The sequence below is a fragment of the Chiloscyllium plagiosum genome, chromosome 9 (genome assembly GCF_004010195.1).
Source record: "Chiloscyllium plagiosum isolate BGI_BamShark_2017 chromosome 9, ASM401019v2, whole genome shotgun sequence".
NCBI classification, from domain to species: Eukaryota; Metazoa; Chordata; class Chondrichthyes; order Orectolobiformes; family Hemiscylliidae; genus Chiloscyllium; species Chiloscyllium plagiosum.
Window position 1 is genome coordinate 16,986,096 of NC_057718.1, and position 20,181 is coordinate 17,006,276.

At 42.3% G+C, this 20,181-nt stretch overlaps 1 protein-coding gene across 1 annotated transcript in view; it reads left to right on the plus strand.

Annotated features, from left to right (window-relative positions):
* The first annotated feature begins 7,363 nt into the window (after positions 1-7,363).
* LOC122552658 (cep170-like protein) overlaps positions 7,364-20,181 on the plus strand; it is a 17,965-nt gene continuing 5,147 nt past the window's right edge. Inside the window, exon 1 of the mRNA XM_043695477.1 lies at positions 7,364-7,480. Coding sequence (XP_043551412.1) covers positions 7,436-7,480 — 45 coding nt within the window. The 5' untranslated portion in view covers positions 7,364-7,435. The remainder of the gene's footprint in view (positions 7,481-20,181) is intronic.

Below are 20,181 nucleotides of genomic sequence, written 5' to 3' on the forward strand. Positions count from 1 at the left end.
CTCTCTCTCTCATGTGCTCTGTCCATATACGATGCTGCTGGAGCTTGAGCAGGGTTTCAGTGGTCGCTCTTCTGCCCTAGACTCTAAGAGGTGGACACTGATGTTCCTGTGCCTGGCTGAAGGCTCGCAGCAGGAAAGTTGAATGGAAGGTGAGGCGGTGGCTAGTGTGGTGGCTTCCAGTAAACACGCAATGACAGAAGGGTTGATTTACATGGAAACTCTATCTGGCCACGTATATATCTCTTGAGTAACTGATAAAAGCCTACCCATGATATCCCATGAACTGTGCACAGGTTGGATGCACAGCCTGGTACTGATTCCCTGTCGGGTAAAAGCAAATGTATGTACAAAAGTCTCTCAGTTGCTTGCTTCATAATTTTCTTCTTCATCTCACCTCAGCTGCAATTGTTCTAACTTCCCTTCCTACCTGCTCCTAGGGAAGCTGAAAGGAGGCAGGAGTGCGTTGGGTTGCAAGCATGACAGAATTTTGCAGTTTTTATATGTCCTCCTCTGTCCATGCCAGCCTGAAAAACTTACCCATATAGTATTTATAAATAGGAACTAATTTATATGGTCAAAAGAATCTTTTTTTTTAAGTTGATTCACATATTCTTCAGAGATTTGAACCTACCACCATTGCATGCTGCAGCTTGCATATAATCAGTGTGTCACAAGTGGTTTGGTAAACGTTATTGCCAAGTTCAGAGAGTGATGAATTGGCAATGACCTGACCATTACATTCTGGCACAGCTTTGGTGGTCTCAGCCCAATTGCACTCAGGAAATCCTCCTCACCACTGATCCAAAAATGAGTGCTGACAGTCTTGTGATGATTTTTCCCTTGGAATCACTGCTAGCCAACATTTCAGATTCCTCCATCTGCATCTTTGGCTACTTTTTGGCCGACTAACATGGTAAATCCAAAAAAGGGAACACTATCCATTCATGTGGGTTCTACGTGTACTCAACTTGGCTGTGAATCTCATGAAATGACTTGACTTCTTCTCAGACAAAATCGTCCTCAAATGACCAAGCAGTACTGCTCAAGACTTATATCACATGGAGGAAGGCATAAAAAGGGACGCATTGGTACATCACTAAATGAGCTGACCTGACTTTTGCTTTAAATATAAGTTGCTTTCAAGGAAAGAAAGTATTCAGTTTATTTAGATTACTGTATTGAAAGACAGCCAAGCTCGGACTAGCAGGATTGATTTTCACGTCAATCCTAACAGTTCAACACCATCTTCTATTTGCACAGTCATAAATCTACTACTGAGGGAATATGAACCAGTGAAGCATTATGTCATTATTTGTAAAATGCAGTGAAATAAATCTATTGGAACAAAGCAATATTTGCCTATTTAAAAACTAGTATTTTTGCAACCATCTACAGTTTTTGTTTTTCATTTTATGCTGAGACTCCTGTCTAACATGAGAGATTCTGATTTTTCTCTACTAATGCTATCTTGTTAGGGTGTGCCATATTGTAATTAAAGGTGCAGGCTTCATGCCTGCCTGACTGTCCCTCAGCCAGTTATCAGAACTCAATCTGTCCTTTATTCTTTCAAGCGAGCTTAATTCAGGCCTCTGGTTACCCTGGCTGTTTGATTACCTGGTGGCTTAGCTCTGAACTTAAACCTACAACTTCAGTCCACCGTAAACTTAATAAGACTACAATGCAAAAGTTTGTGCAGCTTTCCATAACTTGAGAATCGAGCAAAGATCACACAAGTACTTGATTTTCTGGTGGTTAAGTGTGAGTTGCAGATGATGCAGTGTCTATTAATTGAAGCTGTAAACCATTTCACGTCAATAACTTACACTTTGTAGTGCCTTTAATGTAGTGAAAAACCCCATGATGTCTTGGAGCGTCAATGATGATTAATTTTAAAACCTTAGATTTAAAATAAAATCAGTACAGACTAAGCAGAGTTAACTTTGGACAATCCTAGGTCCTTTTTCCTAATATAACATCTATGGTTCATATTATTCTGAGAGTGCAACAGGGCAGATATTCTGACGATTATGCACCCCAGCAGTGACACCAATGAACTTTGCAATGTAACTTTCAGCATATAATATTTAATGAAGTTATTAGATATCTGTATTTGTAATCACTAAAAAGGAAATTTATAACATTGCAAGTAGTATAGTTATCCAAGGCATCTGCCAAAAAAATGTATTCCAGGAGCAATAGTACTCTTCTGGCCTAATGGGGCATTCAACTAAAGGGTACAAAAAAGTTTTTTTCATTTAGCAAACTAGCACCACTAAACCACCTAATTAAGTTTATAAATTCAATGATCTTTTCCTCCTATTCAAAATTGTATATAAATAAATAACATTTAATGTACAGGTGTTCTCCGAAAACACTCATTTATTATCTGTAATTATCTACCATGAGAATTTACCGCTGCTATACTAACTGCGGTGTACATACCACCACAAGCAAAGGTTGAGGATGCTTTGGATGTGCTGTACTCCACCACTAACACCCTGGAGACACAACACCCCGAGGCCCTGTTTATTGTGACTGGCTTGATTGAAGTTGCCAATCTAAGGAAGGTGTTGCCCAAGTACCACCGGAACATTACCTGCCCCACCAGGGGCCCGAACATTTTATATCACTACTATACCACTGTGAAGGATGTCCACAGCTCCATTCCCCGCCCTCATTTCAGGAACTCTGACCGCAATGCTAAGCTTCTTCTCCCGACTTACAGGCAAAAGTTCAAGCAGAGACCCCCTTGCGGATACAGGTCCAGTGCTGGTCAGAGAAGGCAGAGAATCAACTCCAGTGCTGTCTGGAATCAGCTGATTGGGCCATGTTCAAACATCCACAGGTACCTTGGACGAATACACCACCACCGTCACGGACTTTAAGTCAAACTGGGTGTTCCCCAACAGGAAACCGTGGATGAACCAGGACATACAGAACCTGCTAAATATCAGGCGTGAGGCCTTCAGATCAGGAGACCCACTCAAATATAAGGAATCCAAGTATGACTTTCATAGAACCATTAAGACAGCCAAGGGCTAATACGAATCTAAACCAGACACCCAGAAACTCTGGCAAGAACTGAATGACATCATAGGTTCTAAAAAGAGACTCTGCAAGATAGCTGACGATGACCTATCTCTCCCAGATCGTCTCAATTCCGTCTATGCTCGCTTTGAGCAGAATTTTGGCGAAGAGGTAACACCTATTTCGACAAATCCTGACGAATCTATCCTAACAGTCATTGCATCAGAGGTCGGATCAGTTTTCCTTCGTGTGAATCCAAGGAAAGCAATGGGACCAGATAGAGTACCAGGCCTAGCACTCAGAGCATGCGCAGATCAACTGGTAGAGGTCTTCTCAGACATCTTCAACCTCTCCCTGCAGCAGGCCACTGTTCTTGCATATTTCAAGAGGGCCAACATCATCCCTGCGCCTAAGAAGGCTTATGCAGCCATAACTTCGGTGGTCATGAAGTGCTTTGAAAGGCTGGTCATGGCCTTCCCCACCTTCCCCACTACTCTTGACCCACTCCAATTTGCCTGTTGGATCAACAAATCCACATCTGATGCCATATCACTTGCCCTTCACTCCTCCCTAGAACATTTTGACAACAAGAATAGTGACGTAAGAATCCTACTCATTGACTGCAGTTCAGCCTTCAACACTATTATCCCCTTGAGACTGATTGATTACTAAACTTGGGGTTCTCGGACTAAGCCACACTCTCTGCATCTGGATCCTCAGTTTCCTGACCCACAGGCCGCAATCAGTGAAGATTGAGGACAATATTTCATCCTCACTAACACTCAACACTGGAGCCTCCAAAGGTGCATATTCCGCCCCCTACTGTACTCACTGTATACCCATGACTGCATTGCCAAATACCAGACTAATTCCATTTACAAATTAATTGATAAATGCCATTTACAAATTCACGGATGACACCCCCCTTGTCGGTCGAATCTCAGATGGCGACGAACAGACTACAGACGGGAGGTGGAAGACCTGGAAAAATGGTGCACTGAGAACAACCTAGCTCTCAATGCCAGCAAAACCAAGGAACTCATTATTGACTTTCGGCGGGATGTTACTCATGTCCCCCTACAGGACAGCGCTGGAACAAGTGGAGAGTGTCAAGCTCCTTGGAGTGGTCATCCACAACAGGCTTTCTTGGATTTTTCATGTGGATGCACTGGTTACAAAGGCCCAACAACGTCTCTTCTTCCTCAGGCAGCTGAGGAAATTTGACATGTTGGAAAATACTCTTGCCAACTTTTATAGGTGTGCCATTGAGAGCATTCTGTCTGGATATATCACTACCTGGTATGGAACTGTATCATTCAAGATCGGAGACGGTTACAGAGAATGGTGCACTCGGCCCGGACACTCTCAAAGGCCAACCTCCTATCTATAGAATCCATCTACCAAGCCCTCTGTCAAGGAAAGACCGCCAGCATTCTCAAAGATCCATCCCACCCTGGCAATGTTTTTCTACAACCTCTACCATCAGGGAGAAGGTACAGAACCCTGAATATATGCACCAGCTGGTTTTGTTACAGTTTCTACCCTACTGTTGTTAGAATACTGAGTGGACTCTCAAACTCTTAACATTCGCCTGTAGCTGTGTTTTTGTTTTTGTCACTGTTTACCTGTTATTTACTGGGGTGGCACAGGGGCTCAGTGGTTAGCACTGCAGCCTCACAGCACCAGGGACCCAGGTTCGATTCCATCCTCGGGGTGATTGTCTGTGTGGAGTTTGCACATTCTCCCCGTGTCTGCGTGGGTTTCCTCCGGGTGCTCCAGTTTCCTCCCACAGTCTAAAGATGAGCAGGTTAGGTGGATTGGCCATGCTAAATTGCCCATAGTGTTAGCTGTATTAGTCAGAGGGAAATGGGTCTGGGTGGGTTACTCTTCGGAGGGTCGGTGTGAACTTGTTGAGCCAAAGGGCCTGTTTTCCACAATGTAGGAAATCTAATCTAATCTAAATTCTATTATCTATGCTACTTAACTATGTGATCTGTCTGTATTGCTCGCAAGACAAAGCTTTTCACTGTGCCTCAGTACACATGACAGTAAATTCAATTCAATTCAATTTGTGAATTTCTGACCATTTTCTTTGTAAAGCGAGCTCCTGTTTGCTGTTACATGATTCCCATTCCTGGTACTAGGTGTCGTAGTGCACCGAGAACTTGACTCCACGTCAGCATCACGCGCTTTCTCATGGAGAGCTTTGTGAAAGGTATTGTGAAATGTTTGTGCTAGTGGACTTGGAAAGGCATCATGAAAATGCCTTTACAGCCTGATGACAAGAAGCTGTGAGCAATCTGTTAATTTAAAAACTTAAGAGTTGAGGTAAGAGTGAAATTTCATTGGAATTGACCATCAGTAAAAGGACAATTGAGCAGTTTGAAACTTGGCTTTGTTGTTTGTATTAAGAGCTGCTTTTCTCTTTCTTTGAAAACATTGTTTAGATATTAAACAGTATCTGCAGACTTATGTGAATCTGTTTCAGTGACTGATCACAATGGCAACCAACTTCAAACAAATACCAGTACTGGGACTGGAACATGGTCAGTCAGCTGCTCAGGGTGGTCAGAGTCAGGAAACTGCAGATTGTGGGGAAAGGAGAGAAAAGTGGGTGGCACGCTGTTACTTTTGATGCATGTGTGGAGATGTCCTGAGGGGTGGGTAGGCTGTGCAGAAGAGGTTCAGGGTTAGTCAGATGTTAGTGAAGATAAGAGTGAGTGGGGAAGATGTGGCAGGAAATGGTGGTAGAGTAGCAGAGAGTGAATGAGGTTTCAATGAGATGGCACCTTTCACTGGCAGAATGGAGAAGGTCATTGATCTTCCCACCTTCGGTGCATTATTTGGTTGGACTGCATTAGCCTGGAAGGTAACTCTGGTCCAGGTTGTCATGGTTTCAGTAGAATGATCTCCTCTGGCCTGGGAGAAAAGGACATCCTGCCTCTGCATCACCCCATCCCGTCAGCAGCATCTCAAGGTTCCAGCCCACAAAAAGAGGCACCAGTTTTCCCTTGTCTGCCACATCCAGGGCCAATGTCAGGAGCCATGCAGGGCTGGTTGTGGGGGTATACTAGGCTGATAGTCTGCCCCCAGCCAAGAGCTATCCTTATAAAGATGGTGCTGCACCACAGATGTTGATCAATTCTGGGATATCCAGGAAATGGTGAGTTGTTTTGGAATGGCACATGGCACATGGTATGATGGTATGTGTGTGAGTGTGAGAGACAGACAGAGAGACACCATAAGGTGGGGTAGGTACTAAATCGGGTGAGGTAGGAGAAAGTGAGGACTGCAGATGCTGGAGACCAGAGTTAAAAACTGTGGTGCTGGAAAAACACAGCAGGTCAGGCAGCATCCGAGGAGCAGGAGAATCGACGTTTCGGGCATAAGCCCTTCTCGTTCCTGAAGATTCTCCTGCTCCTCGGATGCTGCCTGGCCTGCTGTGTTTTTCCAGCACCACAGTTTTCAACTAAATCTGGTGAGCTTTGTAAAATAAGGTGATAGATGTTCCCAAGCATCGCGATGTGAAACCCTTCAGAAAACTTGACACTAAGCGAAAGAAATTAAGTTTCAGCCCTTGATCTATCAAGGCACATTTCATTTTAGGATCGGACTTATGCAGCGGTACCATTGGATGGAATCTGAAGACTGGCTAGAATGTAGTGCAGCCAGTGTGTGTAGATGCCAATCAAGAGTAATCAGTTGAAGATTCTGATGAATTGCACTGCACAGTACCATATAACAGGTCAAAATCTATGTAGACTGTGCTATCGTTTGTATTAGGCTAACTTATTTTTGATGGTTCGCCCTTCACCCAGTTTTTCCCATAGGCTTCATGATTTTCTATAACATGGCATTGCACAGGAATGCAACTATGGCGTTGTAGGAGCACTACCTTTTAATCAGCATATTAAAATGTGCACAGTAAATACATTGCAAAATTCTTTCATCAAATTGATTATTTAATGTTGAAAATGTCTTTAGGATCTTTATCTATTGTTGGAAATATCATACTCCTAGTTGAATACGTCCAAGTGTAATGAAGAAATAAAGAAGGTGGTGACCTTGTTTTTTCATCATGTGGAAGTATTTATAGGATGTGTTCTGCAAAAACCCTTGTTACAAGTTAAGGCAGTAAAACTCACTGATAAAATGCTAGTGGTGATGAGGAAACAAAAATATTTTGCACAGTTTAAAACATTAAATGAAATTCTGAACTAACCATTCTGTTCAGAGATGGTTTATGTGGGGTTAGGGAAGACTTAGTTGTGATCATAAGTAAATGAGAGCGATAGGGAAAGTATGTATTTTCTACTGTACACAAAATCACTGGTGATATTTTAAACTTGCTGCTTGCAGGATTTTGTTCAAAAATGAAGACAGAAATTGGGAAGAAATTGAAAACAAAATGCGATCGGAGAGTGAAGTTCCTATTCTGAAAACATCAAATAAGGTGAGAAAGAAGCAGCAACACTCTGTACGTGATAGTTGCTTCCTTGTTAGTTTTACACTTTATAATCTTCTATCTAACAGGATAGTTGAAAATACTACTGGCACCTTGCTGAGTTGCACAAATTGTGGACAGTTTTTTTTGAATTGTCACCTTGGAAATATTATAGGTCAAGTGAACACCCTTTATTGTTGGTGAAACAAGTTTAATACTAGAAATTGGTATTTGTATACCTACTTTCCTGGCATTTATAGGACAATAAGTGGAGTAGTTTGTTGGTGCATTTTGTCGCCCATTTGTGCAAATGTTGATCCCACCCCTAAGCTGTAAATTAAGGACCTAATGCCTGTTGAAGGTTCACGTCAAGAAATTAGTTAATGGCAACTTGGATTAGAGCTCTTAACTCCATATGCTTTCATGGCAGCTCTTCTTTACTTCTGCTGAGCCTGCCTGAGGGTCGCTACCAGTGAAACATGTGGCCCTGCAATGTGATGTTTGTAAGAAGTAGTCGGTGGAGGTGTGATCAGCTCCAGCAGTTTCGTCAACAGTAATATTGAGGCCTGAGATCCAACTCTCAGTAATCCTGTGGCCTCTAGATATGATTGTGAACTTCATTTCTGCCCTTTGTTTGCTGCTTTACAGAAGTCAGAACTGTTCTTTTTGCATTCTTCAGCTTGATTATATGTTGCTTCTTTATACAGTTGGGCAGCTTAATTTCAAGTTCAGTTAGAAGAAACTGCATCTAATCAGCACAGAATGCACTTTTTAGTTTTTAGTTGAAAGCAATTATTTTGTACAGTATAACTTTGACTCACCACTAAAAGATTGTGTGGCTTTGACTCCCATAGCTACTTGTTAATTTGATTTCTTCGCCTTGGTCAGATGAATTTGTCAGTTGTAGCACAGGTTCTGTCATTTGCAGTGTGGGCAATAAAGGTTTTCTTTCTAAGAATATGCATGATTTGCCCTTAAATTCTTATAGACTATTCCATATATTAATAAAAAAATGGATTGTAATCCTATCAAATAGTAGAGTGCATTCCTTCTGTAATTGATGTTTTGATTTCAGGCAAGAAGATACAATTTTTCAGTAAATGTTTCAAGACTTCAAAACCAAATAATTGTTGAGAAACAAACAATAGCACAGAGTTGCTTTTGATTCTGGTTCTTTGCTTTTCTTTTTCATTCTCACTCTCCCACTCTTATCTGTTTTCCCTAATTCTTACCACCTTCTCTTCTGTATTATACATCTCTATCTCGATCTCCTAGTTCTTCCTCCCTTTCACCTCCACAATATCCCACCACAGCCCAACCAAAGCTTTGCACTTCTCTTTCTTCCTTCCTCTTCACTGTTATGTCTTGGGATACTGATGGCTACAAGCTGTGAAAATAGCAAAGGTGAAGGGAGAGAATAGAAGGAGAAGTAGACCATTCAGCCTGCATCATTCAGTACAGTCATGCCTGATCTTGCACTTCGATGCCTTTTTTGCACACTATCACCTTATCATTGATATTTAGAAATCTTTTAATCTTTACTTTGGAGAGCCTACACAGCCCCTTTGGTAGATAATTCCAAAGATGCACAACTCTATGTTAAGCCACAAAAGAAATTCTCTCATTATACCTTCATCTAAGTGAATTCCTGGTAGTTTGAAATTGCCCTCTTGTTCTAGCCTCCCCAGCCAGCGGAAACATCTTTCCTCCATCTATCTGTCCCTTTTGTACTTTGGTAGGTTTCAATAAGAGTATCTCTCATTCTTCAAAACTGTAGATAATACAAGCCTAATTTTTCTTCACAGTACAGCCTGGTGAATCTTTGTTGCATTCCCTGTTAGGCCATAATATCTCTCTTTCCTCAAGTAAAGGTACAAAACTGCACATAGCAAGTGGGGGTTCCATACAATTGAAGCAAAATTTTGTTACTCCTGCTCTTGAACTTCCTTGTGATTAAAAGCTGATATACTGTTCACCTTTGTAAATGTTTGGATGTTGGCCTGCAGAGACTTATCGATAAGGATACTCTGATCCCTTTGTACATCTACATTTTCTAACTTGCTATTTAAGAAATACTCTACATGTCTATTAGTCCCACCAAAGTAGGATAAGCTTGCATTTTTCCATGTTATATTGAAACTATGTTATATTGTGGGCGGCACGGTGGCACAGTGCTGCCTCACAGCGCCAGAGACCCAGGTTCAATTCCCGCCTCAGGCGACTGACTGTGTGGAGTTTGCACGTTCTCCCCGTGTCTGCGTGGGTTTCCTCCGGGTGCTCCGGTTTCCTCCCACAGTCCAAAGATGTGCAGGTCAGGTGAATTGGCCATGCTAAATTGCCCGTAGTGTTAGGTAAGGGGTAAATGTAGGGGTATGGGTGGGTTGCGCTTCGGCGGGTCGGTGTGGACTTGTTGGGCCGAAGGGCCTGTTTCCACACTGTAAATAATCTAATCTAATCTATCGTGATCTCGCCCACTTTGAGTCTATCCAATTTCTCTTGTACCTGCTTTGCATCATCTTCAAACCACACATTCCCACCATGCTTTGTATTATCCTTGAACTTGGGAATATTACATTTGGTCCCCATCTCCAAATCACGGGCTTGTTGTGAACAGCAAGCAATAATCCTTGAAGTGCACTGCCAATGCATGAATGTTCTGGTTATTCCCACTTTGTTATCTGCTTGTTAACTAATGTTTAATCCATGTCAGTACATTACCACCTACCACGTAAAGAAAAAATAGCAAAACTTGTGAATGATACATACTGGTCCAACTTGACATGTATACTTCAATCTGAAATTCTAGTATGACCAAGTACATTCCCTTCCAAATATTTTTCCCTCCAGATGAGCTTTAATTTTGCTAAGCGACCTTCTGTCAGAGACTTTAATCAAAAGTCTTCTGAAAGTCCATGTATTCTACATCCATCAACTACCCTTTATCAATCCTGATAAGTTATACTTTTTCAATATGCAAAAACATTCACACTGCTGTGCTTAAGTGTATATGCCCTATTAGACACAAATGTGTTTGGATGAAATCATACAGCAGAGGGGTAATGAAGGCAATTGAACTATGATTCTGTCTAATTCAGGAATTCATACCTTTGTCGAAATGTATAGAATGACGAATACAACTCGTCATGTCTGTCACACCTGTTTGAAAGATCTATTCATTACCTACTTTCACCCCATTGCCCTTTTGGAGTATTCCTTTTAAAATTTACGATTTGTGGTTTCCATTGCCTTTTAGTTCACCGTAATCCACGTACTATCAAAATTGTTGTAGTTAAAAAGACACATCAAATGCAAAAGAAGAAAATTTGTCTATGGAAGTAGAATGCAAATATGAAAAGAATGCACATATTTCAAACCAAACTGTGTTTAAAAAAAACATGCTTTATCAAAGTTTTTCATCTTGCACTCCTCCGAACAATTCACAAGAAATAACAGGATTGAGGAAATGCCTCCAATACTTGTATATCTGCCCTTATATAGAACCAAAGCAGTTCACAGTATTTTAGGTATGGTCTGACTATGTCTTGTATAGTTTTAGTAAGACCTTCCCATTCTTATATTTCATTCCCTTTGAATTAATGTCTAATAATATACTTGCCTTTTCTCTATTACCTGCTGAACTTGAATGCTAGCTTTATGATTTATGCACAAGGACCCCCAAAGTCTACATTATATTCTATTTGCCAAGTTTTTGTTCAGTGACTGAACCTGTCTTGTCCATATCCCTCTGTTGACTCATTGTGTTATCTTCCCAACTATTTTTGTATCATCTGTAAGAATGGTGATAATACCTTCAGTTTCCTTCTCCAAATCATTATATTGTAATTATAATACAATCCCTGTGGCACTCCACTACTTTCAAATTACTATCCTAAAAATACCCCCTTATCCCAACTCTGTCCTCTGTTAGTTATCCAGGCAAATATGCTATCCCAACAAATATTTGCATGTGCACAAACGTGATGGGTGTGATTATCTTTTCTCCCCTTTTTTTTATAACCATATTACACTTTGATATGTCACATTTCTGAGATAAGGTTCAATTGATTTTGTTTTTAAACTCATGCATGCTGTACAGTATATGTGTACAAAATCTTGACTGTTAGGAGTTGAAAAATCTGAATGTTCACACAGCTGCCCCACATGTCTTGAGGATTTGCAGCTTTTTATTTTTTAGTTTAGATAAGGTTCTAGACAAAAGTTGTAATCCAGAATAAGGTAAAGTTGCTATAGTCTTACCAGACCATAGACCATTAGAGAGATGACTGGAGGTGGTTTAACCTAAAGGTCACCACAGCTCAGGAAAGGGATGAGCTTGAAAAGGTAAGTCATTCTTAGTGATTTCTGCCAGTGCAAGTATTGAACCCACACTGTTGGTGTCACTCTGTATTGAAAGAGACAAAAAGCACTGCAGATGTTGGAATCCAAAATAGACTGACAAGGGTCTGGAAGAACACAGCAAACCAGGCAGCTTCAGGAGGTGGAGAAGTCAACGTTTCGGGTGGAAAGCCTTCTGCTTTCCTCTGGATATTGGGTGGGATACTTTATATCCACCTTAGAAGTTAGACAGGTCCTCTTACATCTGAGCAAAAAGACTGCAGTGCAGTAATAGTGCAGTACTCCACAGAAGCATAAACCCACACGATGTGTACAAATCTCTTGTGTAGAGCTTGAATCTACAGTTTAATGATTCCACAACAAAAATAAGCTAGAGCTGAAAGTGAATTGATTGTAACATATGTTTTCAGGTAGAGTTATACACTACAATCTATCATAATGTACACTATACAATAATATGGTTGAATGGTTCATTGTTTGGATGTGGGAATTTAATAAAATGATGTTAGTGGTTAAATAATAAATTTGTCATCTGAAAGACAAAGTGCCTAATATTGGGATCCCATGAAAAACTGTCTGAAAATTCTTTGCTCTTCCAATTGATTTATTTACAGTTATCTTATTAGTAAAGACTAATCCAGGAATTTTGGTATTTACACTAGATATGAAGCTTTTTGAAAATTGTAATTTGTTTAACTTGTATATACATTTATAAAGATAAATTATAAAAGGTTTATTGATGGTGATAATTGATAATCTGTCTATCAAACCATCTCTCTGCATGAGGTTGGTTACCCGAGGACTCTAAATCTCTTAACACACTTGATGAGTGAATGCGATCTATATTCGGCTGAAAAGTTTGGTCAGCCTCTTCCACAAGCAAGGATAAATTGAGAGCTGGAACACCTACTTTTGTTTGTTTCTAATGAGTTAAAGGTTGGTGGTTAACTGTAGCTAAGAGGCTTGTATGGATGTTCAAGCCTCTTGAACCACGTTGCAAAACGTTTCCTTTTGCCCTGAGTACTCTGACTTTTCTTTACATTTGTGTGGATGTAGTCTGAATTTGAGTGAACTGTTTCTACCAGGAAGGTGGAGGTTTACCTTTTCCCCAGCCTTTAGTAGATCCATTCACTTTGTTCTTTGCACAACCTGTTTTGTAGAGCACTGTGTTACCTCGATGTTAAGCTGAATGTTGCCTACTCATTGATAGACAAGCGCATTGGACTCTGCACCATAACATGCAGAGCATCCATCCCATCAAGTCTGCTCCACTCTTTGATGCACTCTGGATTAATTTGATAATTCTCAGATTATATTTTCTATAACTTTCCTTCCTTTCCCTCAAGCCTGATCCACAAGACTGACTGCCCCGGCTGGCCTATCATCTCGGCCTGCTCCTGCCCCACCGAACTCATCTCCACGTACCTCGATACTGTCCTATTCCTGGTCCAGGAACTCCCCACGTAGGTTCGTGAATCCACCCATGCCCTCCACCTCCTCCAAGACTTTTGTTTCCCTGGCCCCTAATGCCTCACCTTCACCATGGACATCCAGTCCCTATACACCTCCATCCGCCATGACCAGAGCCACCAAGCCCTCTGTTTCTTCCCCTCTCAACCTCCCCACCAGTCCCTTTCCACTGACACACTAATTCGTCTGGCTAAACTGGTCCTTCCCCTCAATAATTTCTCCTTTTGAATCGTCCTACTTCCTACTGGTGAAAGGGGTAGCCATGGGCATTGACATGGGCGCCAGCTATGCCTGTCTCTTTGTCGGTCATGTGCACAGTCCATCTGCCGCAGTTACAGTGGCACCATTCTTCACCTTTTCCTCCGCCACATTAATGACTGCATCAGTGCTCCAACGAGGAGGTTGAACAGTTCATCAACTTCACCAACACGTTTCACCCCGACTTTAAATTCACTTGGACCATCTCAGACACCTCCCTCCCTTTCTTGGACACATCCAACTCCATCAATGGGTACCGACTCAACACTGACACCTTCTACAAACCCACCGACTCCCACAACTACCTGGACTACACCTCCTCCCACCCTGCCTCCTGTAAAAATGCTATTCCTTATCAGGAGGACCAATTCCACCACAGAACACACGAGATGGTCTTCTTTAAAGACCCCAATTTCCCCTCCCACATGGTTGATGATGCCGTCCAGCGCATCTCATCCACTTCCCCCACCTCTGCCCTCGAACCCCATTCCTCCAAACGCAACAAAGACAGAACCCCCTTGTCCTCACCTTCCACCTCTCCAACCTCCATATACATTGCAACATCCTCCACCATTTCCGCCACCTACAAAAGGACCCCACCATCAGAGATATGTTACCCTCCCCACCTCTCTCTGATTTCTGTAAAGACCGTTCCCTCCACGACACTCTCGTCAGGTCCATGCCCCCACCAACCCACCCACCCCTCCTGCCACCTTCCCCTGCCACCACAGGAATTGCAAAATCTGCACCCACACCTTGCCCCTCACCTCCATCAAAGGCCTCAAAGGAGCCTTCCACACCCATCTAAGTTTCACCTGCACATCCACACATGTCACTTACAGTATCTGTTGCTCCCGATGCGGTTTTCTCTATATTGGGGAGACAGGACGCCTACTCATACCGCTTCAGAGAACACCTGCACCAACCAATCCTACCACCCTGCGGTCGAACACTTCAACTCCCCCTCCCAATCTGCTGAGGACATGCAGGTTCTGGACGGCTTCCATCGCCACTCCATAATCACCCAACACCTGGAGGAAGAATGCCTCATCATATCCTCCAACCCCATGGCATCAATGTGGATTTCACCTGTGTCCTCAATTCCCCCACCACCACCACCCAGATCCAGCCTTCCAACTCGGCACTGCTCTCAAGACCTGTCCATCTTCCTTCCAGCCGATCGCTCCACCCTCCCCTCCAACCTATCACCTTTACCCCCACTTCCATCAACCTATCGCACTCGCAGCAACCTTACCCCTAGTCCCACCCCTCTCCCATTTCTCTCTCTACCCCTTAGGCTCCCAGCTTCATTCCTGATGAAGGGGTTTTGCCGATTCTCCTGCTCCTCGGATGCAGCCTGACCTGCTGTGCTTTTCCAGCACCACACTTGCGACATTAAATTTCGACCTGTTGTAACTGACCTGTTGTATGGTACTGTGCAGTGCAATTCATCAGAATCTTCAACTGATTACTCTCAATTGGCATCTATGCCTGCTGGCTGTACTACATTCTAGCCAGTCTTCTGATTCCATCCAATGGTAATGCTGCACAACTCAGATCCCAGAATGAAACCTGCCTCGATAGATCAAGGCCTGAATCTTGATTTCTTTCGCTTAGTGTCAGTTTTATCAAGTTTTTCTGAGGGTTTCACATCGTGATGCTTGGGGACATCTATCATCATTATTTTATAAACCTCACTGACTTATTACCTACCCCACCCTTTGCTGTCTGTCTCTCACATTCTAGCACCATCATACCATTTGCCATTCCCAAAACAACTCATCATTTGCTGCATATCCCAGAATTGACTAACATCTTTGCCGCAGCACCATCTTTATAAAGAAAGTCTGCCCCCAGCCAAGAGCTATCAGCCTTGTGTGGTTCCTGATATTGACCCTGTTCTTGGCAGACAATGGAAAATTGGTGCCTCTTTTTGTGGGCAGGAACGTGGAGATGCTACTGATGGGGATGGGGTGATGCAGGGCAGGATGTCCTTTTCTCCCAGGCCAACAGAAGATGCCATTCTACTGAAACTATGCCAATCTGGACCAGAGTTACCATCTAAGCTAATATAGTCTCAACCATCTAAAAGAATGCACAGAATGTTGGAAGAAGATCAATGATCTTCTCCACTCTGCCATTGAAAGATGCCACCATCTTCTCATTGATACCTCACATTCGCTTTCTGCTACTTGTACCCACCATTTCCTGCAACCTCTTCCCCACTCACTCTCATCCTCGCTAACATCTGACCCTGATTAACCCTGAATCTCTTCTGCAGAGCCTACTCAACGCCTCAGGACATCTCCACACATGTATCAAAAGTAATAGTGTGCCACCCATTTTTCTCTCCTTTCCCCACAATCTGCAGAGTTTTCTGACTCTGACCACCCTGAGCAGCTGACTGACCACGTCCAAACTGCTGTACTTGTATTTTTTTGCAGTTGGTTACCATTGTGATTAGTCACTGACACAAATTCACATGAGTCTCCAGATATTCTTTTAAGCTCTGCGTATATTTTTTAAATGAAAAGAAAGAAAAGCAGCTCTTAATACAAACAACAAAACCAAGTTTCAACTGCTCCTCAACACTTGTTCTTTTCCTTTGTCAATTCCAGTGAAATTTCACTCTTAACTCAACTCAAGTTGTTAAATTAACAGATTGTTTCCAGCTTCTTGTCCTCACGCTGTACCAACATTTTCATGATGCTTTTTCAAGTCAACTAGTACAAATATTTCACAATTAAGGATTCTGGGTAATCAAAGATGGAGGACAGGAAACATTTCTGGCTGTAACAGGCTGCCCCTTTTGTTTTTAGGTGTTGGAGGTGATTTCTTCAAATTCCAGGAGCAGCAATTACTGTTTTATATGCTGCTGCATTGTTTTGGAACTTTAGATAAGACAAAAGTCAAAACAACAGACAAAGGTAGCACATGGTGAGGTCAGTGCAAAAGAGAGAGAGGAAAAGAAACTCACACTGCTAACTGACACAGCGGTGAACCTACGCAGTTACTGTCTTTGCTGTTTGAATTCATGTATCACTGGACATCGGAGTGTGTCTGGGAAAATTAACAACCAGTGAAATATACAACTAATCTTGGAGGAACCTGTTTGGGAGAAGGCACAGCATAGAAACAGCTAAGTGAATATTTTTAAGTGTGGTCTACAGAAAGTTTACAGTAGTGAGTAGAGTCAGTTCTTTCTTGATTATGTTTTATTGAGATATGTCTCTTGATTGAACTTAAAAATATAGGCCATAAGTATTAAGTTAGCCTGGATCAGTGTTTTGTAGAGGAATAAAACAGTGCTATTTTCTGGGTCTGTAGATTAGAAGAAGCAAAAATGGCCTTGAGTAGAGTGATATGCTCCTCTTGTCGTATGTGGAAGTTTAAAGAAAGTTTGTTACTGTGAATTATATGTGTAATAAATGCCGTTGGTTGTGAATCCTATCCGATCAAATGGATTGGTTGGAGAGAGAGTTAGAATTTACAAGAGCAAGGGGATGTGATGGATGGCAGTTATAAGAAGGGAAAAATGTTGCAGATACAGTCGCATAGATGAATTTTCTCTAGGAAAGGTAAGAGAGTTAGGCAGGTAGTGCAGGAGTCTTCTGTGGCTATCCCCATTAGGCTGTTTTGGAAAATGTAGGGGGTGATAGATTCTCAGGGGAATGTAGCACGAACAACCAAGTTTCTGGTATTGAGACTGGCTCTAATGCAATGAGGGCTAAGTCGGGTTCCAAGAGATCGATTGTTAGGGGGCTCTTTAGTCCGAAGCACAGACAGACGTTTCTGTGGCCAGCAGCGAAAAATCAGATTGGTGTGTTGCCTCCCTGGTGCCAGGTTCAAGGATGTCTCAGAGAGGGTGCTCTCAAGGGGGAGAGGGACTAGCATGAGGTCATGTCCACATTGGAACCAATGACATAGGAAGGGAAAAGGAGGAGATTCTGAAGGGAGAATATAGAGTTAGGTAGGAATTTAAAAAGGAGATCCTCGAAAGTAGCAATATCTGGATTACTCCTGATGGTGTGAATTAGTGACGGCAGGAATAGAAGGATAGAGCAGATGAATACATGGCTGAGGAGCTGGTGTATGGCAGAAGGGTTCACATTTTTGGATCAGTGGAGTCTCTCTTCTGGGGTAGAAGTGACCTGTACAAGAAGGATGGATTGCACCTGAATTTGAAGGGGGACTAAGATACTGGCAGGGAAATTTGCTAGAGCTGCTCAGGAGGATTTAAACTACTAAGGTGTGGGGGAGGGGGGAATGGGACCCAGGGAGATAGTGAGGAAAGCGATCAATCTGAGACTGGTACAGTTGAGAAAAGAAGCGAGTCAAACAGTCAGGGCAGGCAGGGACACAGCAGAGAACAAGGTAGGGCTGATCAATAAAACTGTATTTAGTTCAATGCAAGACGCCGAACAGGGAAGGCAGTTGAACTCAGGGCATGGTTAGGAATATGGGACTGGGATATCATAGCAATTACAGAAAAGTGACTCGGGGATGGACAGGACTGGCAGCTTAATGTTCCAGGATACAAATGCTACAGGAAGATCAAAAAGGCAGGCAATAGAGGAGGGGAATGGCATTTTTGGTAAGGGATAGCATTACAGCTGTACTGAGGGAGGATATTCCTGGAAATACATCCCGGGAAGTTATTTGTGTTGAACTGAGAAATAAGAAAGGGATGACCACCTTATTGGGATTGTATTATAGACGCCCTAATAGTCAGAGGGAAATTGAGAAACAGATTTGTAAGGAGATCTGTTATCTGTAAGAATAATAGGGTAGTTATGGACAGGGATTTTAACATTCCACACACAGACTGGGGCTACCATAATGTTAAGAGTTTAGATGGAGAGGAATTTGTTAAGTGTGTACAAGAACATCTTCTGATTCAGTATGTGGATGTACCTACTGGAGAAGGTGCAAAACTTGCCTTACTCTTGGGAAATAGGGCAGGGCAGGTGACTGAGGTGTCAGTGGGGAGCACTTTGGGGCCACTGACCATAATTCTATTAATTTTAAAATAGTGATGGAAAAGGATAGACCAGATCTAAAAGTTGAAGTTCTAAATTTGAGGAAGGCTAATTTTGATGGTATTAGGCAAGAACTTTTAAAAGCTGATTGGGGGGGTGGGTGCAGATGTTTGCAGGTAAAGGGACGGCTCAAAAATGGGAGGCCTTCAGAAATGAGATAACAAGAGTTCAGAGAAAGTATATTCCTATCAGGGTGAAAGGAAAGGCTGGTAGGTGTAGGGAATGCTGGATGATTAAAGAAAGTGGGGATTTAGTTAAGAAAAAGAAGGAAGCATATGTCAGGCATAGACAAGACAGATCAAATGAATCTTAGAGTATAAAGGCAGTAGGAGTATATTTAAAAGGGAAATCAGGAGGGCAAAAAGGGAAAATGAAATAGCTTTGGCAAATAAAGTTAGAGAATCCAGAGGGTTTTTCCAATACATTAAGGATAAAAGGGTAATTAGTGAGAGAATAGGTCAGCCAGGCAGCATTTGTGTGGAGATGGGGGAATACTAGACGAGTATTTGTTTAGTATCAGTGTTTACTATGGAAAAGGACATGGAAGGTATAGAATGTAGGGAAATAGGTGGTGATATCTTGAAGTGAATGCGGAAGTGCTGGATGTCCTGAAACACATAAAAATAGATAAATCCCCAGGACCTGATCAGATGTACCCTAGAATTCTGTGGGAAGCTAGGGAAATGATTGCTGGGCCCCTTGCTGAGATATTTGTATCATCAGTAGTCACAGATGAGGTGCTGGAAGACTGGAGGTTGGCTAACATGGTGCCACTATTTAAGAAGGGTGGTAAGGACAAGCCAGGGAACTATAGACCAGTGAGCCTGACTTCGGTGGTGGGAATCCTGAGGGACAGGATATACATGTATTTGGAAAGGCAAGGACTGATTAGGTATAGTCAACATGGCTTTGTGCATGGGATACCATGTCTCACAAACTTGATGAGATTTTTGAAGAAGTAATAAAGAGGATTAAGGAGGGCAGAGTGGTAGACATGATCTATATGGACTTCAGTAAGGCATCTGACAAGGTTCCCCATGGGAGACTGGTTAGCAAGGTTAGATTTTATGGAATACAGGGAGAACTAGCCATTTGGATACAGAACTGGCTCAAAGGTGGAAGAAGACAGAGGGTTGTGGTGGAGGGTTGTTATTCAAACTGGAAGCCTGTGACCAGTGGAGTGCCACAAGGATCAGTGCTGGGTCGATTACTTTCAATCATTTTTATAAATTATTTAGATGCAAGCATAAAAGATATAATTATTAAGTTTGCAGATGACACCAAAATTGGAGGTGTAGTAGACAGCGAAGAAGGTTACCTCAGATTGTAAAAGGATCTTGATCAGATGTGCCAATGGGCTGAGAAGTGGCAGATGGAGTTTAATTCAGAAATGCGGGGTGCTATGTTTTGGGAAAGCAAATCTTAGCAGGACTTATACACTTAATGGTAAGGTCCTAGGGATTGTTGCTGAACAAAGAGACCTTGGAGTGCAGGTTCACAGCTCCTTGAAAGTGGAATCGCAGATAGATAGGATAGTGAAGAAGGCGTTTGGTATGCTTTCCTTTATTGGTCAGAGTATTGAGTACA